Consider the following 23,682-nt stretch of genomic DNA (forward strand, 5'->3'; position numbering starts at 1 on the left):
TTCAACTCAACTAAAACCCAATTGCTTTACAAACTAGCATCTCTATATGAATTGTGTTTATTTGTTTTTGTAGGAAATGTAGACCGGCGGGACCAAATAAATCGCAAAAATTTCTGCAACCGCGAATGTCACTCCTAGGGAAGCCGCTGAACTACAATCGCGGCACACATCGCCGCGATGCGCGCTACCGGCGGATGCAAAGTCGCCTCTACAATTTTCTGGAGAGACCGCGCGGCCTGCATGCCATATTCTATCATGTGATGGTGTAAGTAGACAAACGATCCATTTACCATATTAAACCAATAAAAAAAACCGTATTCCACGCTCATGAATTCATAGGCGATCATCTAGTTGCATATCCAAATGATTTTCATCTTTGAAGTCTAAATGAATTTTTTATTTAACCAGATTTTACAATTAACTTGAATCAAATTTGAAATTTTTCTGTAGTTGCAATTAGTGAGTAGGGGTTTATAATATTCTTAAAAAATAAATAAATAAATAAAATAATAATATTAAAAATTTTATAAATAAAAAAAAATTAATAAAAAAAATAAAAAAAATGTGTATATCAAAAATTAATACATAATAAATTATATATATATATATATATATATATATATATATATATATATATATATATATATATATATATATATATATATATATATATATATATATATATATATCAAATAATTTATATACATAAATATATACATACATAATAAAAAAGAATATAAATTCAAAGGATAAATTAAAAAAAAAATTTAAATAGAATTTTTAAAAACATTTTCATTAAATCATTCATTAAATCAAATTATTGCCTTAAAACAATATAAATGATTTTTCGTTTTTGACTTTAGCAGGCATAACATAATTAATACTGACTAGTTTTCCCTGTCTAGACCTCTGCTTGGTTAATATTCTATATTTTAATAATATTTTCTCTTTATAGATTTCTGATGGTGTTTACATGTCTCGCATTGAGCGTGTTTTCCACCATCAAGGAATATGAGGAGGATGCTGTATATATATTATTTCGCATGGAGATCATAGTTGTCATCTGGTTTACCATGGAGTTTGGAGCGCGCCTTTGGTCGTCCGGCTGCCGATCGCGCTATCAGGGCACGCTGGGACGCCTTAAGTTTATAAAGCAACCATTTTGTATTATAGGTGAGATATATTTATAATATATTGCCTTAAATATTCTTTAATGGGATTACTTGTCTGCTCCAGATATTATCACCATTTTAGCCTCAATTGTAGTATTAGGCATGGGCACCTCTGGCCAGGTGTTTGCGACGAGCGCCTTGCGTGGTTTACGATTCTTTCAGATACTGCGCATGGTGCGCATGGATCGACGCGGTGGCACCTGGAAGCTGCTCGGTTCAGTTGTATACGCACATAGACAGGTAGGCATTGAATTTAACATGCATGTTAAAGGCAGTTTGTAAAATATGGATTTACTTCTGTACTTTACTTTATTTTATTTTATTTTTTTTTTTTTGTAGGAGCTCATCACAACCATGTATATTGGATTTTTAGGTCTTATTTTTGCATCATTCCTAGTTTATATGTGGGAGAAGGACGTCAATGAAAAGTTTAGCAATTTCGCCCAGGCGCTGTGGTGGGGCGTGGTATGTAACCAAAAGAGAGCAGAGCAATAAAACGAACTGCAACTGTATTTGAATTATTCAACTTTGACCCAGATAACGTTGTGCACCGTCGGCTATGGCGATATGGTGCCCATCACCTGGCAGGGCAAATTGATTGCCTCGTGCTGTGCCCTATTGGGCATCTCGTTCTTTGCGCTACCTGCGGTAAGTCTATCGTTAATTCATGCTCTGGACACCGAAGGCCGGACACCCGAATATCGTCTACCAAATAACCGAATATCATCATCATCATCGACATCATCATCATCTCCATCATTCTCTCTTTGTTCACACATCCATGCCAATCCATTGAATTCACTTATTGCAGGGCATTTTGGGTAGCGGCTTTGCGTTGAAGGTGCAGCAGCAGCAGCGCCAGAAGCACATGATACGGCGTCGCCAGCCGGCGGCGACGCTCATTCAAGCCGTTTGGCGCTGCTATGCGGCCGATGAGCATTCCGTATCCGTGGCCACCTGGAAGATACATCAGGTGGCGCTGCCAAGTCCGCCCGCATCGTAAGTACACACTACCCCTTCCACCCAACCCACACAATTCACAGTTAGAGTCTCTGACATGGGCATAGCACTGCCCACCCACTTAGCATACAACAATTATTCAGGGATTTACAGCAAAAAATCAATAGACAAGTGTAAACTAGACTACCTGATACCTGCAACACCTGACAATTGCAACAATTGCAATTATGCATTATGAGCTACATGAAATAACTCTTGAGTTCTACAACATCAAAAACTAGACTTTAGGTTTACATTTGCTTAAGTTTTAGTTAAATTAATTTAAGTCTTAAATGCAAGTTATAATTATTTAATTTATTTATAAATATACAGAAATATTATGTGATACTATGATTATTATAAGCAATTTAATTATAATTTAAACTAATTTGTAATTCATTCAGTTGAATTTATTGATTTTTTTTTGACATATTATTTTTTTTTTTTCTAAATATTTTTATTCTATCTTACTTTTAACTTTTCATGTATTTTGACTATTTTTTTTTTTTTTTTTTTTTAAGTCAGTTTATTTAGTTTTCTCCCATAGATTAAGTCCAGTTAAACATGTTTAATAATTTCCAAAAATATTTTAATAATAGTTAAGAAAGTTCCGTCACATATCTTCTAACTTCTTCAATCAAGAGTTATTTTATGTAATCCTATTGTACAAATTCACACCACACTCTATTCTATTTACACACACAAACACACACATACAACACACAACAAGCCCACCGAGTTGTATTTAAAAAGTGTGACAGAGACGTTGTGCGTACTGCAGTAAATACATTTGATGAGAATCGCAGCGAAAGGCGCTGCAGAAATAATCATTCTTGTAGTCTATACAATTTAGACAACACCCAAGGTCCATAGCATGTGTGTAGTGTGTACGTACTACCAAGTGCATTAACTAAATTTTTATATGATACACTCTAAATAATATCCACATAACCCTACAAGAACAAACCAAAAATCGAAATATATAAAACCAAAATGATCCCTACTTCGTCTATCGATTAACAATTTCAGTTTCAGCGTACTTAATTTTTCAACATTTTTTTATCTGTACCTCTATCATTTTCTTTCATAATAATTTTTATATATATATAAACTTTTCAGTTCTGAAAACTGGGAGCGATTATTAAAAAACATAACCGAATATAGGTAAAAGTGATAAAAAGACTTAAACAAAAAAAAAACGACAAAAATACTCACAACAAATTCAAAAAGCAAATTGTTTTCAAATGCAAATGCTATTCATGTTTCGTTTTATATTTTTCATAGGGTATTTTGCTTATCAAGCACCAAGCCATTAAAACATCAATTGCATCAAAATGCTCCAAAGTACTCATTAAACAAATCAAAAATCAACTAAGATAATCCCAACACACATCAATCGAGTTAAGTTTTTAATTTTTGTGTAATTCGCAGCTTCTATTTAACGCACCCTATCCGACTAACTCTGTCCACGTATCTCTAACTCTATTCCAAATTCATGCCCTATCGTATCTATGTTTAGATGACAATTAACAAGCGTTAACCAACTAATTATAGAAACAACAATTTATTGTTAAACAATAATCTATGCTAAATTCTGTTTTGCAATTTGTTTGATTTATGTTTTCATCGATGATATAAGTAAATTAATCAATCTGATACAAATTGATTCTCATTGTGCTGCTGCTGTGTGATCTCAAAAATTGATAACGATTATAATAATAATTAATTAATTATAAAAACACACATACATATACATAAATGCATACAATGTGTACTATAATTAATAACATGTGAGTTCAATTCAAGAAATTTAAATGCTTTATTTATTCCCATTTTGTTCCTTATATTATCTCTCTCTCTCTCTCTCTCTCTCTCTCACTCTCTGTCTCCTTTTCTTTCTCTGGTTTATTTACAATTAAATTCACAAGAAATATGCACACACCTACACACACTAGAATAATATTATATATATAAGCCATGTGCACACTAGAAAATCTTCTTTAATGTCACAATGACACCAGCTTAAAGTTTGAACTAAAGTGAAGTGCTAATGATACTAAAAACTTCTGATCAGCTTTTGTTGTAACTAAAAACTAAAAACTTCTGATCAGCTTTTGTTGTATTGCCTGAAGCTTTTCATAAAAAAAAAACTGTAACTTTGAAACTGTTTTTTAATATAAATTCCACTTAACAGCTTTCTTAAGAGCAGCCAGCTGATTTTAGAAAGAAAAAAAATTACAATTTTAATAACTAAAATAAATATAACAAAAAAAAACTCTTTACAAAATTAAAGCTTTTTTGTCAATTTCACCTTTTAAGCTATTATAATCTTGTAATATATTTGGAGGAGTTTTTCCGAATCAACTAAAGCTAAAGATTTCCCAAAATAAATAACTATACATTTTAACATTATTTTAAAAATATTTTGATCTATATATATTTTTTTAAGGCCTTTGGAAACAAACAACTTAAAGAAAGTTTCAGCACTACTCCAAAAGTTTTTATATTTAAAAGTAAAATGTTTTTGTGAGCTTTTAATAGCTACATAACATGCAACTCTGCACTTTTCATTTATTAGTATAACAAAGCTCTGCCCCGGCTTCACCATTAACATACTTATTTCAATTAAAATCAATTTCATTTCAAGCCCAAGTATTACTTTGATCGACCGTTAAGCTTCAGAAAAACTACCTATTGCCAAATAGTATTTAGAGCACCCTTAAAAGCATTAAAGTCTCAATTTAGTTTATCAGCTTAGCTGCTTTCAGCTAATTTTAGCTTTTTTTAGATGCCCTATCAAGCTTTATCTAAAGCTCAATGTAGACTTTCAGCTGTTGTCATTGCGCCGCGCTCGCCACCTGTATTTGTCACAACTTCAGGCTAGCACCTATAGCACACACACTTAAAATACAATACACACACTTACCCCCACACACACACACAAACCTATTGCAACTATCTTCTAGCTCTATATAATACGCTGAACTTTATCCCCCGTCTTATTGAAAAACTTTTTCAATATCTATCTCTCTCTGTCTCTCTCTCTCTGCTAGTTACACCTTTTATCGTTTACATTAATATTTATTGATATATTTCGTTGTACACAGACGGGCCTCATCCAGCTTTAAGCACAATACATCCTTTGTCGCCCGCTTGCCGACAATAAGGCGCCACAAGAGCCAAACCATACAGGCACCCGGTCCGGATGGTTCCAGTCTGTCCAAGCCGCCCGGCTCCTCGCGTGCCTCTACCAGGTACACGCGCACCATACGCGATATCAACGCATCTGTGGAGAATCTCGGTGAGTTGCGGCCACAAGCCGTATTTCCTTTTCTTTCTCTTTCTTTCTTTCTTTTTCATTTTGCCAAATCATTTTATTCGTTTTGCATTCATGATGATGGCTGAGAGTTCGTGTTTGAAGATTTTGCCGTCAACAGTTGTTATGAAATAATTCCAATACAGTGAAACCTATTACCATTTCTGTTTGCACACATTCAAAAGACAAATACACACATACACACACACACCAACGCATAACCCACAAAGAAAAACACATAAACAAAGAATAACAAGGTCTGATTTTTTATTTGTCTTGGCCCCAAATGCATGTTCTACTCGTACCCCCAATCTGTGCAAAGACCCCATACTCTATAACAAGATACATACACACAGCCACACCCACACTCACTCATATCAGATTCAGTCCATCTGCCTTTTGCTATTCTGCGCTGCTCATCGCACCAATAAAAACAATTTACACAAATGATAATCAAATATTTACTATTCACTGCAGGCAATTGCATTTCATCAGCTTTTCGCTATCAAAAAAATTTTGCATTTCGATTTAATTAACTGGGAACTGCGGGGCAACTGGGAATGCAGCAAACCTGTTTCTTTCTCTCTTTAATGCTTTTGCCATAAATTACAAAATAAATATTTAGCGTAATTTCTCTTTTGTGCCAAACTATTTTTAATATCAACTTTTAACGATATATATGTGTATATATATTTTTTCCGGCCTAATTAATTTATATTCTTGAGTCTGATGTGAAAATGCTTTAATATAAACATTGAATTAATAAATCAATTTACTGCACCCTAAGGACTTAAAGCGCATTTCGTGCACGCTTCAAGCACTGAATATACAAAGCTAAAGAGCTTAGTGAATTTTTTTTATGTTTTTAACACTTTAAAGAAAACTAAAAAATAAAAAAATATTATACAAAATCAGATTCAAATAGTATATATAGTAAAAGTAAGGAAAAATATTATTTTTCGCTCATTTTTAACGAACTATGAGTAGAAAAAAAAAAGAGAAAAATTTCACAAAAAATAAACATGACTAAATATAACTTTGATTATAAAACGAAAAGCAGCTAAAAATAAATAATACACAAAATAAAATTAAAAAAAAAAATAATAATAATAATTATAAAATCAAATTGAATAAAATCTAAATTATACATTCTAAAACATATTTAATAATTGATATTACATCCATCTTCAATTTTTTTGCATTATATATTATATAAATATCTAAATTGCATATCTAAATGCTTAGAGAGCAAACGTCTTATGAATGCAAACAATTTGAAAGCAATAAATTTTACTTAATGAAAATAAACGACAATGAATCAACTATTAATATAGCAAAATGACAATTGTTATAGGAAATCAATTGGCATCCCATGGTTTTATTGAAAGATTGAAAGCGGCTGTAGATGAATTAAGCAGAAGAAAGCGAAGCAATTCCTATGTGCAGCTGCAACAAGGAATTTATTAGTTGCTCAATTAATAATTATGAATTAAGTTATGAATCATTTCGAATGACATAAGAAAATAGGCTGAGAGCTTGAGCAACTGAAGATGGTATAGAATGAAGAGGAATTACTTAAAAAAAAAAAAAATAATAATAATAATAATAGTAATAATAATAATTAAAGACAACCAAAAGCTAACTAAACTTTTTACTTTATATTATATAGGAATTATACTAACAAATTTTAGGCATATCAACTAAATTTTGCTCTCATATAATTCCAATTGCTTGCTATATTCATCTCTAACACACTAAATATCCTGCACATACAACACCGTTTCTGTAGATATATATATTTTCTCTTAGTGTATTTCTGTTAAATGTTTGCGCACCCGCCAAAAGAACTAAAAAAAAAAATTAATAATAAAAAATAATCGTAAGAAATTTTTTATATATTTTTTTAAGAATGTTAAAAGTTGAAATGTGAAAAAAAAAAACAAAAAATTCCTTTGTAAGTTTTTGGTGTGTGTTGATTTAAAACCCTTTTTTGTAACCGTAATGTGCGACCCATATAGACTACCGTGTCTCTGCATTGATTGATTGAAACATTAATTTGACTTGATTGGCACAAAAAAAAAAAAAATCAAAATTATTTAAGAAAAAAAACAACATAAAACTAAAATCCAAAAAAACAACTTTAACATCTGGTTTGACATTTTCAGAGGTAGTACAAAATGGCAAATCCATGAATCCAAGTTTTAGCGAAGATTCAGTTGCTGAAACAACTTGCTTAAAAAATATAAAAAATTCAGACGGTAAGTCTACAAGGTCCTGCCCAGGTTCCAAAATACCAAATACCAAATACACCTGAGATATATATCTAAAAAAAAAAAAAAAAAATTATATATTTTATATATATATAAATATATAACCCTATATTGAGTGTTGTGGTTGTGTCAATGTTGTGGTTGCATCTTAAATTGAATTTGAATTTGAGTTAATGTTCTTTTTGATTGGTTTTGTTATTTTGTTTTTATAAGAGAACAAAGAATTTAATAAGTGATTAAGGTCTGGAGGGTCCAAAAACAGCTGAAACTAATGCGCTTTCTCACACACATACACACTAATACACTCAAACACCCACACACCCACACGCTGCAACAGCCAAGAACACGACAACGACCACGCCCACGCCCACGCCCGAGCCCGCACAGCTGGAAAATTGCATACGCAGCGCCAGTCTGGGCAATCTAGAGTCCAGCGCGGAGCCATCCAAGGCCGTTGCGGCCAGCTCCAATATGCTAACCATACCCGTTGTCCTTTGCGGCTTTCTGCACGGCGATTTCTTTGGCTCCACATTTTCGTTGCGCAATCCGCGCATCACGCCCACACAGGACCTGGAGGCGGGCCACATGAGCGCCGAGCCGTCGAAAACCAGCTTGAACGACACTCAGCATGCCAACAATCCGGCCAGTGCCAGCCCCAGCACAAGTCGCGGTCGTACGGGTCGTTTCTTTGCGGCCGCATCGCATATTCTGGCGCCGGGCAGCGAGCGGGCATTCAATGTGGCAAGTGCGTGAAAACAAAAATGTAAAAAAATTGAAAAAATAAAAGAGTACAACAAGAACAACAACAACAGCTTGCAACTAGCCTAAGTTTCAGCTAGACTCGATATGCCCCTCCCGAAGGCAGTGTATATTATGTAAATGGCTAGGGTTTGGTTTAGCATGCGCTCTCGCTCTCTCTTTTGTCTCTTTCTCTCTATCGCTCTCTCTTTAGACTCTGTCGTAGTAAATTAGTTCAAATGCATTTTGTTAGCCTCTTTGTAGTAGTATACGTATCATACATATATATATGTATATATCTAGGGAGTTATAGCCATTGCTGGACTCCCTCAACACCTTAACTACTCTGTTCGCTCACCTAACGCTACATGGCCACAGACACACACAACGCTTGCTTATCTCAAACGCTTTCTCCTAACCTAAAAACCCTCTCCAAAAAAAAAGAAATACCAAATACCAACAAGCATAAACACTTAAATACCCTATAATAATATTGTGATTTGATATAAATGTAACTAACCTAATATCTGTATACTTATTGTACGTTCTATATTAACTACTCTATATGCATATCTCTATATATACATATGTGTGTGTATAACGCTACTTGTATGTGTTAATTGTGTGTTGTTGGATTGACTTGATTAAATGTAAAACAAACAAAAAAAAAAAAAAAAAAAAAAAAAAAAAAACAAATATATATGAAAACCAATCAAATAAATTGCCGCTTAAACATGCGCGCGAAGCAAGCAACCAAAACCTAACGCACAAGTCAATCTCTCTGATTCATAAATTGCCCCCAGATGAGGATGAGGAGCCGCGCTGCACGCAGCTAACAAATCGGCACAAGATCGCCATACGATTCATACGCAAGGTGTGTATACCCTATAATTCACATTGATATCTGATTTTCAACTCCAACTCCCTTTGGCAGCTCAAGTATTTTGTGGCGCGGCGCAAGTTTAAGGAGGCCTTGAAACCGTACGACGTCAAGGACGTTATGGAACAGTATGCGGCGGGTTAGTTCAGCTTATAATCTATTTAATATTCTATATTTATATATGTAAATCACTCCTCAACTATTTACAGGACACGTGGATCTATTGGGTCGCGTCAAAATGCTGCATTTGCGGTGCGTATACTTAATATACCATTTTTTAATTTTTTTTTTTTTTGGCAAACTAGCCTAATTTTCATTTAAACTTAGATCACATCTACATAACTTCCTCAATTATATTACACATATATTACATTCAATTGAATTTCCCATCAATTTCCCTTATTCTTCTATCCCACAGTCTGGATCAGATCCTAGGCAAACAAGGCTCCAAGGCCAAGGATGTCTATGCTTCAAAAATCAGCTTAGCCTCGCGTGTGGTTAAAGTCGAGCGACAGGTAAAAAAAAAAAAAAATAAACTCTAAAAATAGCTCAAATCCATTCCCATTCCAGGTCGTGGACATTGAGGAGAAACTCGATATATTGATCAAGGCCTATATGGAGGATCGTGATAGATTCTTAGCGCTTCCGTTGCCAGCCAATCCCAAACCCAAAATACATTCCATTAGCCCTAGTCACAGTCACAGCTTGTCACATCACACACACAATCAGAACATGATCGATGTATGGAAGCGAACGGCAACGCTGAGCGTACATCCCGAGCTGGTGACGACGCCGACTGGCAGCTCGGATGCCTCCGCTCTCGATCATCTCGATGGCAATGAGACGGCGCTCACCTCCACACAGACGCTGACAACCACTACAGATGCAATTGCCACACAAACACCCATGCCGCATACACAGCATACAGCGACCAATACAAAGGTATGTCATAGCTCTCTCCATTCGTCAGATTCGCAAAGATCTATAGACATATAATTCTAGTCTTCCGTGCTTAACTCATATCAGCTACCGCCTGAGCAGCAACAGCACAATGATGTATTTATGACTGATTTAGAGAATAGAACTAAAAAACGCGTTACTTTAAGGTGAGTGGAAGAGAACCTTTCTAGGTCATCGAATTTTAAATGCTCCTGCAGATGAGACGAGGATTAGATTAAAAATAATTTAGTATAATATACAATATAATAATTAAAAATAATTATATAAAAATACTCCATGAAGAAACATTTAAATACATTAAAAAGTATATCTAAAATATGATGTAAGACTTATAAAAACAATCGAATCTCTACAAGAGCATTTAAAAACAGTTTTCAAATCTAAAACAAAAATATTTGAACAAGAGTAATTATTAACTAGCCTGCATAGATCCACATCGGAGCCATATAGCAAACACGAGCAGCGCATCAATATGCCAGATGAGGGCGCACAATCTTTGGATTCCAGTGCGAAGCCAACGCCGCCAGATAGTTCAAGTAAGCCAGGCCGTGCCTGAACTATGAGCCACAAATTTGCCATCAAAACCAATAAACACCAAAGAATCATTTCTACTTTCCCACATTTCCTAAGTTTTTTTTTTTTCAATAAAGCACCATATCATTTGATCAATTCTAAACAGAAACTTTTATTTTTAGAGACAAAAACTGAAATCAATTTCTCAATCATCCAAAATTTTTCAAAATTTTCCAAAAGAAAATATTGTAAATCTATAATATGTATATATCTTTAGTTATACTCATTGATGAGTATGAGGACTTCGAGGAGGAGGATCTAAATTGTGAGGGCGAAATGGAGCATTTTCCATCGTGGGAAATCGATAGCGACATCGGCGCCGATGTCGATGTCGATGCGGATGGTGACTGTGATGAGTCCACTGAGGACACGGCGCTCCTACAGTGCGCCACGCGCACCGCCATTGTTATAACACCCATTAGCCCAGTGAGTAACGAGATGAGAAATCAAATCTATATAAAGCCGTAATTAACCTTTGCCCTCCCTCTTCCAGGTAAGCTCAGCACTTAATCTACAAAGTTTAAATGACCAAACTACAACGCTTAATAAATCAAATTTGCTTCCGCCAGATTCTGGCTAGTTAAAAATGCAATTGAAATTAGTCGATATGTAATATCTATATATATATATAAACCCTATATATATATATAATAAATGCTTATTGTTAAGATCGTCTGCTGCTCCAAAGGGCAGCGGCGCTGTACCAACTTCTAGAGTATCATAAATGGAATCAAAAGAAAAACAAAAAACAAAAACAAAAAAAAAAAAACATTTACATTCACACACAAATTTAATTTGATTTTATTTATTCGATAAAGAAGAAAAAAGTTGTAATGACCAAAACTGCAAAACGCTTTAATAAATCAAATTTGCTGCCGTAAATGTACATACATAATATGATATATATATATAAATATAACAAGACTCGCAGATACCCTGTAAAATGACATTTTAGCCACACATCAGTTTCTTGTTTGTTCTTTTTTTTTTTTTTTTTCTTAATTAGTTTTTAGAAGTTTGTAGAATTTATTATGAGCTTGAGCTGTGTAGGGTATAGAAATGCGGCTACATACCAAAACATTTTCAATAAACTCTAGCTTACTGCGATAAAAGTGTTCAAAATGAGATGAGAGATGCCAGCGAAAAAGAAGAAAAAGAGAAAATTAGATATACATATATCTGAGAGACCCAATGAAAAACCGAAAGTATGCCTGAAAAATGATATGAAATAAGAAGTGAAGAAATCAGGCATGTAAATAATAGTGGAGAGTAGCGACAGATCGTGAATGAAATGCGTGCGAATGAATGGAAAAAGAGATTCGTGATTGAAGAATCGAAAATACAAAGCTAGTTATCTAATATTACAATATTGCATACACGTGCATGTGTATGTGTCCATTTTACTGACATAATTTGTGTTCAAAATTAAGAAACGACACAACTTAAATCAATTGATAAATCAAAAGTTTAACAACTGCTTTAGCGAATAATAATAAAAGAATAAAGAAAAAAAAAAAAAAAAAAAAAAAAAAACAAAGCAAACAATCAAATCATATCGCATTGTGTACTGATTCTTATGCTATTACTGATGTAGTCTTCTATTATTTTTGCCTCTGCCTCTTATTCGGCTTGGGCTCGTGCAGCTCCTCAAACATCTCCGTTTCCTTATTCTCCAATGAGTTTCCAATAAACTCGATTTGCGTATTCGCGTTGATGCGTATGCAGCGTTTCTTCGATGAGGACGGACCGTCGCTGTTTACTTCCTTCTGCTCATCCTGCTGATCCTGCTCCTGCTCCTCCTCTTGTTCCTGCTCTTGTTCCTGCTCCTGCTCCTGCTCCTCCAGATCATCTAGTTCATCGCCTTTCACAGTGTCATCTTCTACGTAAATGCTGCCATTGTGCGCTTTACGCACATGCAATTTCAATTGCGTCGTCGAGCTGAAAGATTTGCTGCATCCACTATCGAAGAAGTCGTGACACGTATAGCGTGAACCATGCACACGCTGCATGTGATTCGAGAGGCCCTGGCGACGTCCGAACCGCTTGTTGCACGCCTTGCACTCGAAGGCGAACCGCTTGAAGTGCTGGCCCAGCACATGCACCGACAGCGACTTCTTGTTCCGCGTGACGAAGCTGCACTGGTCGCAGCTATACGATTGGTTATGCAGCTGCGGATGGGAATAGGCGTGGCGGTTAATAGTCTGGTAAGTGTTCGATGAGGGGCTTCCCTTCATGGAACTCCATTTCGGAACTCCATTAAATATTGACTGCATTCTGGCTCTCCTGTCAGCTGCTCCATTATTATTTTTATTTGTTTTGGACTCTAACTTCTGCAGCTCCTTGAAAATTATGGTGTGCTTTGGTCGCTACCTTCTGCTGCTCCATTAAAAGGTGACTATCCTTGCCCTCTATTCCCGACTGCTGCATTTAATTTAGTTGATTTTATGTATTTGGACATTATAACTGCATTCCATGATTCTGCATTGAGTCCATAACCAGAACTCCCTAACATTAGCGAAGCAATTGAGAAGTCCTTTTGGACACTAAGGAAAGTGAAATATGCAGTTGAAAAAGTAGTACAAAAAACGAGCCGCATTATGCCCTTTCTCATTCTAAAGACCTACCGAGAAGCCTGTCTTAAAGAGGCTGAACAAGAAGTTAACAATATTGAACTTTATAATACAGCTATAATTATTATAAATTTATCAAAGTTAACATCTGATATAATCTCTTGGCTTTATCATCTAAGCAGCAGAACCAGGGCATATAGACAAAAAATCATCGCTAACCAAATAAATACATTTGTCAAGCATGCCTTAAATTGCCAATAAAATTCCCTCTAATTTCATATACAGTCGAATCTCGATAATTCGTACCCCGCTAAATCGAAAATCGCGATAAACCGAAAAAAAAAAAAATTCGATTCCCTTGAATGACATTCGTTCTCAATAATTCTGGATAATTTGAATTTCTGTGCCTTGCCACTTCGAATTATCGGGTTTCTACTGTATATTCTTAGATTATAGATAAATCAAAGTCCATAAAATTCAATTCAATTCAAACTCACCCGCTGATGCGCCTCCATTTCGCTTTTATGATAGAAGCCCTTCTGGCAGACGCTGCACGAGTAGCGTTTGTTATTCGAATGCACCACATTCATGTGTGTATCGTAATTGCGACGATTTTTAACCACTTTCAAGCACAAACTGCATTCCATGGGCTCATGCCAATAGGCGTGATGTTTAGTCAGGGCATCGTTATCCTTATAGGAGGCCTTGCATAGGGGGCATACAACATTATCTAAAAATGATCAATAAATTAGCAAAGGCTTCAATTGGAATAGCGAGCACATACTATTATTATGACTACGCGCCACATGCACCGATAGCGACATTTTGGAACGATATTGCTTCTGGCAGAACTGGCAGATCCATTCGTTTTCCTTGATCAGCGGCTCATTTCTCGCAATGGCATCGTGCGAACGTCGCTTGTGTGTGTACAGCGAGTTCCAGTTAATGTAGGCCTCAGCGCAATCCTGCAGTAATGTGCATTAAATAGTCATAAATAATGTCAATATGAAATACTCGCAGGTCCCACCTCATAATCGCACATATAGTAGAGACATATCTCTAGCTTGCGATGCGATACATCTGAGCGCTGCTGCTGAAAGTTGCGCAAATGATGACGATAGAGTTTCATGTCGGCAAAGGCCTTGTCACACGGATGGCATATGAAGAATCCGTCCTTATGCACGCCCGAGTCGCGATGGGCACGCAAATCGCTCTTCTGCTTGAAGTATTCCGAGCAATATTCACAGACGTAAGCATTGCGTAAAAGTTCCGCATAGGTCTCCAAGCCAAAGCAGGCCGAGTCCTCCGCCTCCACATGAGCCTGTCAAGCAATTCAATATACATGATTAGCTGTTGCAATAGATATTTATAGCTGAGCTTACCTGCAGCTTCGCTTTACTATCGCTGAGCAGTCCACAGCCGCTGCACACGTGCACCTGACGCTCGATGATCAAATGTGTCTTCATATGCAGATTGTAGGTCGCCTCTGTGGCAAACTCGCGGCTGCACAACTCGCAGCTGATGACGCTGCCATGAACGGAGCGCTAAAGGCAGAAAATTGAAATCAAATTAGTAATAATTAATAATTAATAATTACAGCCTATAGCTGTTGCACCCACCAGATGACCGTTGAGACGACCGCGTGTCTCAAAGTTGGCGCTGCACTCCGAGCAGCTGTAGGTGGTGCTGCTGACATTCGCATGCGATTTGTTGTGCTCCATAAAGACGGCAGCGTCACGAAAGTTGCGATCACAGCTGAAACAACAAACATATACATATATAAGCAAGCAATAAAGTCAAATGTAGTCCAAGCCTTACAGATCACAAAAGAGTGTGCCCTCCGGCTCGTGCGCATAATACAAATGACGGAAGAGCTCATCAATGTTGTTGTCTGCAAAATCGCAAACGAAACAAGCGCGCGGCCTGTGACGCTCCAAGTGAAATTGATTGTGGAAATTAAAGCTGCAAGGCAAGCAAAATTATTTAGCAAAGACTAAAGAGTAAGAGGACATACGTAGGATACGTACCGCTTCCACGAGGGAAACTCCAGGCCACACATCTCACAGTATAAGCGCATGCCGCGACGCTTTTTAATGACGTGTGCGCAAGAGTGTTTATTATATTGCAATATATTGGAGAAGGTCATATTACACTCGGGACACTTGCCATAGATGGGTATTCTAAAAGAGAGAGAGAGAGAGAGAGAATCAATCAATAAATGTATTAAATTTTGCATTTTCAAGCTATTTGCTTACTCTGCCACAGGTGCGTGTAGCACCACCAGATGCATGGCCAAATATTTGCGTCCTTGTAGCTCCGCCGTGCAGCCTTCAATGGGACAACTGTAGCGCTCATCGGCCAGCTGATGGCATTTCAGCATGTGGCTGAGCAGAGTTTCATATTTGCTGCATTTCAGCGAACAATGACGGCAAACAGTGGCCCAATTGAACTGCAAAGTCTCAAAGCAGGTCTTGACCACGGTCGATAGATATTCATGCAGATCGCCAATGTTGTCAGCTGGGAATGGAAAGTTGACTTATTAGACGGTTTCTTTATACGGCTTTAGAGTGCTTACATTCTTTAATGAGTACAAAATTAAAAGGCTCCACTTTAAATGATTCATCCTCGCTTTGACTTTCATTTTGTGACTGCGATTGGGACAAGGATTGTGAAGCGGTACGTTTGACCTTACGCTCTACTTTGAAATGACGCACGTCCGCATCGGAGGAGTTATCTGCAAGGGAAGAGGATTAATTAATATGAATATGGATAGTTATATATATATACATGAGTGAAGCCTGGGCATTCCTCGACTCACCATCTTGCTCTAGCAGAAACTCCAGCTCATCATTGTTATCCTCTTCCTCCAGCTGTCCCAGCTGCTCTTCCACTGTCTCCTGCTGTATCTGCTTTTTGTCAGTTTGCTTTTCTAGCTGCCGCACTGTGGCTGCTGCATCGGCAAATTTATCATCGGCCGGCGGCTCCTCATCATCCAGAATGTCACGTATGAGCGCGCTGATTTGCTCCTGATCTGCCGCGCCATGATTTTTCGCCTTGGCTGTGGCATTTCGTGGAACTACCTCCTTGGCCTTATCGGGCAATCGTTTGGGCAGAACTGTTAAGGCTTTATTAGAAGCTTTTGCTGCAGTTGTAGCCACGGCAGTGGTAGCAATTGCATCGGGCTTTGGCAAATTTTTGACTGGAGACGCGACGCTCTTTGTCTTTGGTGACGTCGGCGTCGCCTTTTTAGCGGATTTCTCTACCTTCTTAGCAGTACTAGGTAGATCATCCAGCGACTTGGCAGCCTTTTTGGCTGCATTGGCGGCATCCTGCTGCCGCTGTAGCTCGTCTATGTCAAAGAAGCGTATTAGCGTATTTACACATTCTTGGCACAGCAATTGCGATTTGTGAGCATCGGGTTTGACAACGATTTGGAAGTACTTTGCCAAAAGATCAGCGAGCTCTATCTCGATGCCCACTTCATCGAAAATTTCTTGATATTTCTGCTTTGAACTGTGCACACTGCAATGCAGGCAGCTAGGCCCATTTTCGTTGTTTAGTTTCGGATTTTCCGACATTTTAACTTTTCACACATAGCAATCCACACGCGAAACTCTAAAAACGAGCGTCAGCTCAACGATATGAAAATGCTTAGTGCTGCAAAACGATTGCCAAACTATCGGAACTATCGTATCCAAATTGAGTAAAACTGCATATTTTAGTGCATTTATTGTGCTGCTACAAAAACGTGCTAAAAATGAACTTAAAAACTAAAGTAGCAATGAATATCAATAGTAGCGTCAACTTATCGTTTATCGATAAGCGTTTAAAATTCAAAGATTGGCGGCAAATTCAACTGTTCACACGCTTGAGCAAAGCGAAATAGCTGTAGGAGCAATTCACAATCTGCAAAGAGAAAATAAATGTATGTAATATAGTTATTTATAAGTTCGACTACTCGTACGGATGAAAAAGTAGTAGAATTGAAGCACTGAGAGTGATTCAATGTATGCATATGCAGCGGCTCACTAAAACGCAACATCATTAGCAAAGCCAATTTCCGATTACTCTTGTTCCAAGAGGTCCAATCGGAGCTATATAGTGAATGGGATAGCATTGCACTCTGATAGCTCATCTCATCGGCCGAATAGCAAATTATGAAGATTTGCAGCAACATAACAAATTGATACGATGCCATCATGATCATAAAAGCAGTTTCCTTCGTCCTAATCGAAATGGCATAGAAATTGGAGACGAGCACTAAAACGGAGCAGAGCATCTGCACCGAGCCAGGCACCTTAATGAAGCCATCGATGAGATCCTTTAGCTGAAAAATGCGAGCATAGTGAATGCAACAATTGCGCAATTCCCGAGCAATTCTCAGATTATCCTCATCTGTTACGGCCGTGCCCAAGTTCTCCAGATGGGAGGCCAACATGGCCAGTTGCGTCTCCAGAAAGTAGAGCAACGAAGAAGCGATCGAATCAAAGGCAATGTTCAGCCAGCAGGTGGGCATCAGCGACATCACCTGATAGAAATAGAGGCCATAGTAGCAGCCGGAGCTGAGCAGATTGCACGGCTCGTACATGGACAGGGGCAGGGCATTGTTGTCGACGAACCACTGCATGACCAGGATCAGGCTGGCGGCCAACAGCGATGTGTAGGCATAGAAATTGCGCCATTTGATGGAACGCTCTGCTCCGTTGCGAAATATCAACGCCTCCTTCTTGGAGCCAGGGCGAAAGCACGACGAATGCATTGCCTCAATGAGCCGGGCATGTTGACGATTCCTCAGCTTAATGCTCAGCAGCTTGGACATGCACGACACCTCGGTGGCAAACATGAAGAATACTTCCAGAATGACATTCAATTGGTCGATGTTGGCCAGCACACGTATCGCAAAGAAGAGCAACATGATGGCCACAATGCCGAGGATGAGGCAAAAGCGCAGTTGATGCAACCAGCGCTGGCAGCGTGTGGCATGCCTCGGCACTTGCCACACGCCCAGAAAATTGAAATACCATACTTGATATTTATAAAAAATGGACGTGATTTCATGATGTTCCGACATTACTTTGCAGGCTATAATGAAGAACTTTGGCCATAATTCCGGCTGCAGGCCCTTTATAAAGGCTCGCCGAGTCAAGGACATTTCAGCTAATGAGCTTTAATGAGCCGCTCATTATATGCCATAATATACACTGAAACAAATCGTAGTGCTTACCGAACTAAAGAGCATCAGGTCGAAGGAGTGACTGCTATTCAATGTTTTGATTCGCAGGGGCAAGTCCAGACGCAGCATCAGCATCAGCAGCAGCCGCTGGTTCGTGCGATGAGCGCCAACCCAATTGGATTTGTACAGGTCGTGGGGCAGGCCATAACTGCGCTCGGTAATCTCACTAAATCGTAAAAGATATATAAAATATGTTGATATCTGTAGTTGGTATAATAGCTAATTAACTTACCCCGCAAAGTAGCAGATTATAAAGATCTGTAAGAGCATGCAGCTCTGATAGATGAACATCTTGAGTAGCAATAGCGTCTCGCCAGTTGACTGTTTGTGTTATAAAATAATCAAATTTAAATTAAAAAAAAAAAAAAAATACAAAATAAAAATCTAAAATATAAGAAGCTTAGAAATTTATACTTAGTCTTACTATTAAATAGCAATATTTTTAATATTATATATTTATTATTTATTTTATATTATATATTAAGCATAACAAAACGTGCTTAAAAATTATTGAAAAATAAATACAAATCAATGATTAATCATGTATTCCAGTAATTTCTTGTAAAATTTCATGGCTATTTTTTTTTTTTTTTTTTTATAATTTTAGTAATATGTATAAAATTAATAATATTATATTTTTTAAATATATGAATTTTTTATTTTATTTTTTAAATATTTTTATTCATAATAACTCTACTTATTTTGTATTTATTTTATTTATTTATTATCAATATATTTTTTAAAAAGGCATTTTTTATTTTATTTTTTAAATATTTTTATTCATAATAACTCTATTAATTTTGTATTAATATTATTATTTTTTTATTTAGATTTTACTAATTTTATATGTTGTCAATAACCTTAAGTCTGTGATATAAAAAAAAAAAATATAAAAATAAAAATCTAAAAAAGTAAAAACAACTGTCTTTTTATAAATATAAAAAGAAAAATGCATACAATTTTTATAATTTTAAGAACCACAAAAATATAAAAACAAAAAGTTTCGCATTGTAAAAGTTCCCTCAAAAAAACTTCAGAATATTTAATTTGTATATTTTTTCATGTTTCGCCCTCTCTTAACTCACCTGTGACATGGAATAGAAATTGGCAGTCAAGACCAGCACAGAGCAAAATATCTGAACCGAAATGGGCTTATAGACAATGGCCTCGATATCGGAAGTTAGCTCAATGATTCTCTTGTGATAATGAATGCAGTGCTTCAGCTGCTGCAACATTTCAGCATCGGTTGCCACCTCTGAGTTGAGACTCTTTCCAATCGATTGCAGACGCAAGGCAAAGATATCCAATTGGCATCGGATAAATATGAATATGGAGCAGCACAGCGAATCGAAGGCGATGTTTATGAAGCAGGCCGAGGACAGAGCGCAACAATGATTAACATACATAAAGCAGAAGCCAAACGAGCCGCGCTCCCCTTGAAAGGGATCATAGGTGTCCAAAGGCAGTTGGGTATTATCGATGATACATTGAGTTAGGAGCAAGGTTGTCAGAGCGCAGACCGAGACGGCGCCATAGGAATTGCGCGTCGTGTGACTGAGCTGACGGGCGTTGAGAAAGATGCGTTGCTCCTCGAGGCTGAGGGGCTTAAATTCTGCATCATGCATATGAGCAAAGAGTCGTTCCAGGTCTAGAATATTGAACTTAAGCGACAATATCTACGATTTGTTTTTTACAGGGTATTAGAATAATATCTAATGTGTATATAGTAGAGCACTTCACCTTCAGTGAGCAGGCAGAGCAGGTGGCCAGCAGAAAGAAACCTTTGATCACCTCATTCATGTCGCCAATATTTATCACAATATACATCAGCAACAGCAGATTGAGCATCATTAAAAAGAAACCAAAAATTATAATGAAATTTACGTTATGCAGCCAGCGTTTCCAGGGTAGCTGCTGCGGATACAGCGAATAACATTGCATAATACGCTTCTGCACCGAATAGAACGAGTTTACTGAACTATCGAAATTTAACTGCATTTTATGGAACACTTATTCAACAACTATTGCAGCGCCCGAGATGGGCTGAGCCTTATAAAGGCATTTGATAAACAATTAAAAACGCATTAATGGCTGCTAATTGGTGGCAAACATTTAGTGATTTAATTGCGTAACTGTAGTAATAGAAAGCAGATATTAAAAAAAAAATCAAATATTGATTAAATAAAATATGTATTTTTAATATTAAAAAAAATTGAATTAATTAATATTTAAGAAAATAATATTTATCACAGAAATATTTATTTAACTATCATCGTATCAGAATATAGTTTTTATAGAAGAAATATATAAATATAATTATGATGATTTTCTATAGAATTATATATTCTCTCTTGCATTTTATATATATTTATAATTATTTTTTAATTTACAATTTTTTTATTAAAATTTTTTTTAAAGCGTATAAATTTTTAAAAATATTTTTTTTTTTTTTCAAGCAAGCTATTACTTAATTTGTTTATTTATTTATTTTTTATTCAAACGTATTATGTTAAGTTTTTTATATTATAATTTTTGTTGTCATGCTGTTTAATTTCAAAATTTAAAATTATTAATTATTAATCCAGTTTTATTTTAACCAATCTATTGATATTATTTTTGTATATTTTATTTATATTATTAATTTTCAAATAGTTTAAATCATTTAAAAAAATACTTTTTTGAATAAAATATTTGTATTTTTTAATTAATAATTTATATTCATGTATTTTTTTTTTAATTTGTACATTATAAAAAACAAGCTTTTACTTGCGTTTCATCTCTTAATAATATTATTTTTAAACTTATAATATACATATTTTGTATTTATTTGTAGGCCATTTTCATGTCTACTTTTTTGAGCAGTGCTTGCTCGCTAATCGTTTACTGTTGTCTAATAAGCTCAGGACCGTTAAGTAAATATACTAAATAATTTACAAACCCATTTCCAATGGGCTCTAATAAGGCTTAAGCGATTTGAATCGTAAATTTTAAATGAAGTTTAAAGCATAGCTGTGAGTCTAAGAAAAATAAATGTTGCAGAAATTTAAGAGGTGGAATTTGGTAAGAAAATTATGTTTAAGAGTATAATAATAAATAAATGAAAATTGAACTCACCTCAGTAGGGGAAATTCGTTGGATTGCAGCAATAGATGAAACCAGCATTTGGATCGTCAGGCAGATTGATAGGACATGCGACAGATTGACAGGTGGATAGAAGTAATGGACGCTGTCGCTCGAATATGTTGTTATAGGAGAGAAAGACATAGAGTCCATTGCCCTGAATATCTCGCACCACCTTATAGATCCACTTGGGCACTGGCAGCTTGGAGTCGGCCAAGCAGGCGCTGCGCTCGTTGCCATTCTCGTCCTGCAGCCTGAGGATATCGATGCCGCCAGTCCGAATACGAAATGGCTGCTGGGCGGTCACCTGACCGCGTAGCCAACGCTCAATTTTTTCCCAATTGCCATCGTTGATGCTCTTGAACTGCGGCACCACATTGATGTAGCGAAAGGTGCTGGCCATCTGATCACAAAAGAGAAAATCGGCCGAGGGCACCAAATGGCCGCGATTGATGACCAAATCTCTGGCGCTGGGCAAATACCGTTGATTCTTGCCAAATACAAGTTGAAATTCGTCGTACATCCGATGCTTCATATAGGCAGCGGCCTCAAGGGGCTTAACTATCTGATCCGTATCGAAGTCCACCCAGGGTCGTTTGGCAACTAATAATATAGATATGTAGATCACATACACATACTCTACATACCGTATGCTATACTCTACTCTAACTATGCCCTACATATTCTATATCAACTACTCTACTACTGCTCTACTTATAGAGTTTATCTTAGTCTAAAACAATTTAGCTAATGCCTTACAGTAGCTCTTAAAGTAGACATCGCTCTGGGAGTACAGAGCACGTCCATTCTGCCCATCGTAGCAGGCGCGATAGAGCTCCAGTTGTTGTCCCTCCAACATATAGCCCACAATGTACAATGTTTGAGGACAGTCAGAGTTGCGTCCTTCTCGCATTACGCTCGTTTTCATGGGCGAGTTGCAGCTCATGGGCAAGGCCACCGTAAAGCGGCCATTATCCTGGCATTCGGTCTCCACTACATCCTTCTCATTGCACACCATATAAAGCTTCAGTCCACTGGGCACCGGCTCTGCGCGCAACAGTTGGAGGGCTCCTCTTTCATCACGATAAGTGAATATGCGATTGGTATTCTCCACCATTTCTTTGCTTATTTGGCAATCGGTCTGAACGTCTGTTTTAATTATATATTTTAAACTTCTAGTTAACATCATCTATATAGCTTTGATTTACCCATCACAGCAAATAGTAATATTAATATTCCTGCCAAATATTTCATGTCTAAAAATTTTGTTAACACATCTAAAAGCAATTTTAATCTAATTTTGTCACAGCACTAAAAACTTAAATTTCGAGTACTTCCCCATGCCAAAAGGGTTACCAGAGTACTATAAAGCTGATATTAAATCGATAACATCTCTGTTAGCATTGAGCTTAGCAGCTCTCCTAGCTTTTTTTGATCGAACCTAGAAAAGATCCGAAGAAATACGGAATTCAATGCGCATTCGATGATAAAATGTTGAGTTTGTTTGGATACTCTATCATGTATTATAGTTATCAGTATTATATTAGTGTCGTTAGTAGCTCTATCTCGTATAAGGTCCCATTCCTAGTATTCCTAGTTTTCTGAACAACTATCAGCTGTAAAAACTTGATATCCAAACCATATTTGTACCGTTAATCCAACCATAACCATTTGAGTTAACAATTGGAATATATACTATATAAAGAAAATATATTAATTTCGCATTATTGACAGTAAAAATACAAATTCAATTAGATCATTAAAAATTTTCGGGGGTTTTTTTTTTTTTGACAGTCCACTCTTGGATAACTCTTTATTGCTTTTTATCACATACAATGGATAAAATTAGTT

At 36.5% G+C, this 23,682-nt stretch overlaps 5 protein-coding genes across 20 annotated transcripts in view; 1 reads left to right on the top strand and 4 right to left on the bottom strand.

The window, feature by feature from the left end:
- KCNQ (KCNQ potassium channel) overlaps window positions 1-12,445 on the top strand; it is a 63,425-nt gene extending 50,980 nt beyond the window's left edge. For 3 of the 15 annotated variants that reach the window (XM_089470287.1, XM_089470290.1, XM_089470283.1), the window contains 19 exons: window positions 74-265; window positions 956-1,173; window positions 1,237-1,412; window positions 1,512-1,637; window positions 1,710-1,820; window positions 1,984-2,171; window positions 3,291-3,335; window positions 5,279-5,472; window positions 7,653-7,745; window positions 8,095-8,502; window positions 9,242-9,369; window positions 9,430-9,514; window positions 9,585-9,627; window positions 9,794-9,890; window positions 9,946-10,317; window positions 10,378-10,481; window positions 10,756-10,871; window positions 11,126-11,334; window positions 11,402-12,445. In XM_089470287.1, the coding sequence (XP_089326413.1) occupies window positions 74-265; window positions 956-1,173; window positions 1,237-1,412; window positions 1,512-1,637; window positions 1,710-1,820; window positions 1,984-2,171; window positions 3,291-3,335; window positions 5,279-5,472; window positions 7,653-7,745; window positions 8,095-8,502; window positions 9,242-9,369; window positions 9,430-9,514; window positions 9,585-9,627; window positions 9,794-9,890; window positions 9,946-10,317; window positions 10,378-10,481; window positions 10,756-10,871; window positions 11,126-11,334; window positions 11,402-11,488 (2,992 nt within the window). In that variant the 3' untranslated portion in view covers window positions 11,489-12,445. The remainder of the gene's footprint in view (window positions 1-73; window positions 266-955; window positions 1,174-1,236; window positions 1,413-1,511; window positions 1,638-1,709; window positions 1,821-1,983; window positions 2,172-3,290; window positions 3,336-5,278; window positions 5,473-7,652; window positions 7,746-8,094; window positions 8,503-9,241; window positions 9,370-9,429; window positions 9,515-9,584; window positions 9,628-9,793; window positions 9,891-9,945; window positions 10,318-10,377; window positions 10,482-10,755; window positions 10,872-11,125; window positions 11,335-11,401) is intronic. The other 12 variants (XM_089470285.1, XM_089470284.1, XM_089470288.1 and 9 more) reach the window with 12 other exon arrangements.
- Window positions 11,911-17,151, bottom strand: LOC108616163 (uncharacterized). Its single transcript, XM_018011152.2, has 11 exons — window positions 16,297-17,151; window positions 16,054-16,212; window positions 15,734-15,995; window positions 15,506-15,658; window positions 15,297-15,440; window positions 15,098-15,233; window positions 14,861-15,022; window positions 14,506-14,799; window positions 14,263-14,443; window positions 13,976-14,208; window positions 11,911-13,076 (listed from the first exon to the last, which is right to left on the bottom strand). The coding sequence occupies exons 1-11, from the start codon at window positions 17,054-17,056 to the stop codon at window positions 12,510-12,512; spliced, it is 3,051 nt and encodes a 1,016-aa protein (XP_017866641.2). The 5' UTR covers window positions 17,057-17,151; the 3' UTR covers window positions 11,911-12,509.
- Window positions 17,152-17,177: 26 nt separating this feature from the next.
- On the bottom strand, window positions 17,178-18,630 carry Or46a (Odorant receptor 46a). The gene is made up of 2 exons (XM_089470318.1): window positions 17,443-18,630; window positions 17,178-17,384 (listed from the first exon to the last, which is right to left on the bottom strand). Exons 1-2 carry the CDS (start codon window positions 18,628-18,630, stop codon window positions 17,331-17,333), a joined length of 1,242 nt encoding a protein of 413 aa, XP_089326444.1. The 3' UTR covers window positions 17,178-17,330.
- A 30-nt stretch (window positions 18,631-18,660) lies between these two features.
- On the bottom strand, window positions 18,661-20,777 carry LOC108614810 (odorant receptor 46a). The gene is made up of 4 exons (XM_018009032.2): window positions 20,452-20,777; window positions 19,797-20,387; window positions 18,944-19,032; window positions 18,661-18,877 (listed from the first exon to the last, which is right to left on the bottom strand). Exons 1-4 carry the CDS (start codon window positions 20,707-20,709, stop codon window positions 18,661-18,663), a joined length of 1,155 nt encoding a protein of 384 aa, XP_017864521.2. The 5' UTR covers window positions 20,710-20,777.
- LOC149268443 (salivary endonuclease) lies at window positions 18,827-23,655 on the bottom strand. Of its 2 annotated transcripts, XR_016270304.1 has the most exons (5): window positions 23,040-23,655; window positions 22,591-22,980; window positions 21,826-22,434; window positions 18,944-19,032; window positions 18,827-18,877 (listed from the first exon to the last, which is right to left on the bottom strand). XR_016270304.1 is itself a non-coding variant. In XM_089470319.1 (4 exons), the coding sequence occupies exons 1-3, from the start codon at window positions 23,083-23,085 to the stop codon at window positions 21,827-21,829; spliced, it is 1,044 nt and encodes a 347-aa protein (XP_089326445.1). In that variant the 5' UTR covers window positions 23,086-23,655; the 3' UTR covers window positions 21,437-21,728; window position 21,826. The 2 variants fall into 2 exon arrangements, 1 of the variants encoding a protein (XP_089326445.1); XM_089470319.1 differs by lacking the exons at window positions 18,827-18,877; window positions 18,944-19,032 and adding an exon at window positions 21,437-21,728.
- Between the last annotated feature and the right edge of the window lie 27 nt (window positions 23,656-23,682).

The sequence above is a fragment of the Drosophila arizonae genome, chromosome 5 (assembly GCF_054131065.1).
Source record: "Drosophila arizonae isolate 15081-1271.41 chromosome 5, UAZ_ARI_1.0, whole genome shotgun sequence".
Lineage (NCBI taxonomy): Eukaryota > Metazoa > Arthropoda > Insecta > Diptera > Drosophilidae > Drosophila > Drosophila arizonae.

Bases quoted from the DNA above. Each gene is read 5' to 3' on its own strand.
- Or46a (XM_089470318.1), bottom strand. From the start codon at position 18,630: ATGTCCTTGACTCGGCGAGCCTTTATAAAGGGCCTGCAGCCGGAATTA. The intron at 17,385-17,442 runs GTACGAGTAGTC...TTCTCTTTGCAG, and splicing joins ATTCTACTACTTTTTCATCC to ATTGTGAATTGCTCCTACAG.
- LOC149268443 (XM_089470319.1), bottom strand. From the start codon at position 23,085: ATGAAATATTTGGCAGGAATATTAATATTACTATTTGCTGTGATGG. The intron at 22,981-23,039 runs GTAAATCAAAGC...TAATTAAAACAG, and splicing joins ATTACTATTTGCTGTGATGG to ACGTTCAGACCGATTGCCAA. The intron at 22,435-22,590 runs GTAAGGCATTAG...CTATATTATTAG, and splicing joins TGTCTACTTTAAGAGCTACT to TTGCCAAACGACCCTGGGTG.
- LOC108616163 (XM_018011152.2), bottom strand. From the start codon at position 17,056: ATGTCGGAAAATCCGAAACTAAACAACGAAAATGGGCCTAGCTGCCTG. The intron at 15,023-15,097 runs GTGGGTGCAACA...TTCTGCCTTTAG, and splicing joins GTCGTCTCAACGGTCATCTG to CGCTCCGTTCATGGCAGCGT. The intron at 14,209-14,262 runs GTATGTGCTCGC...GATCATTTTTAG, and splicing joins GGCGCGTAGTCATAATAATA to ATAATGTTGTATGCCCCCTA.
- LOC108614810 (XM_018009032.2), bottom strand. From the start codon at position 20,709: ATGCAGTTAAATTTCGATAGTTCAGTAAACTCGTTCTATTCGGTGCAG. The intron at 19,033-19,796 runs GTGAGTTAAGAG...TAACACAAACAG, and splicing joins ATTTCTATTCCATGTCACAG to TCAACTGGCGAGACGCTATT. The intron at 18,878-18,943 runs GTAAGTTAATTA...TTTACGATTTAG, and splicing joins ATAATCTGCTACTTTGCGGG to TGAGATTACCGAGCGCAGTT.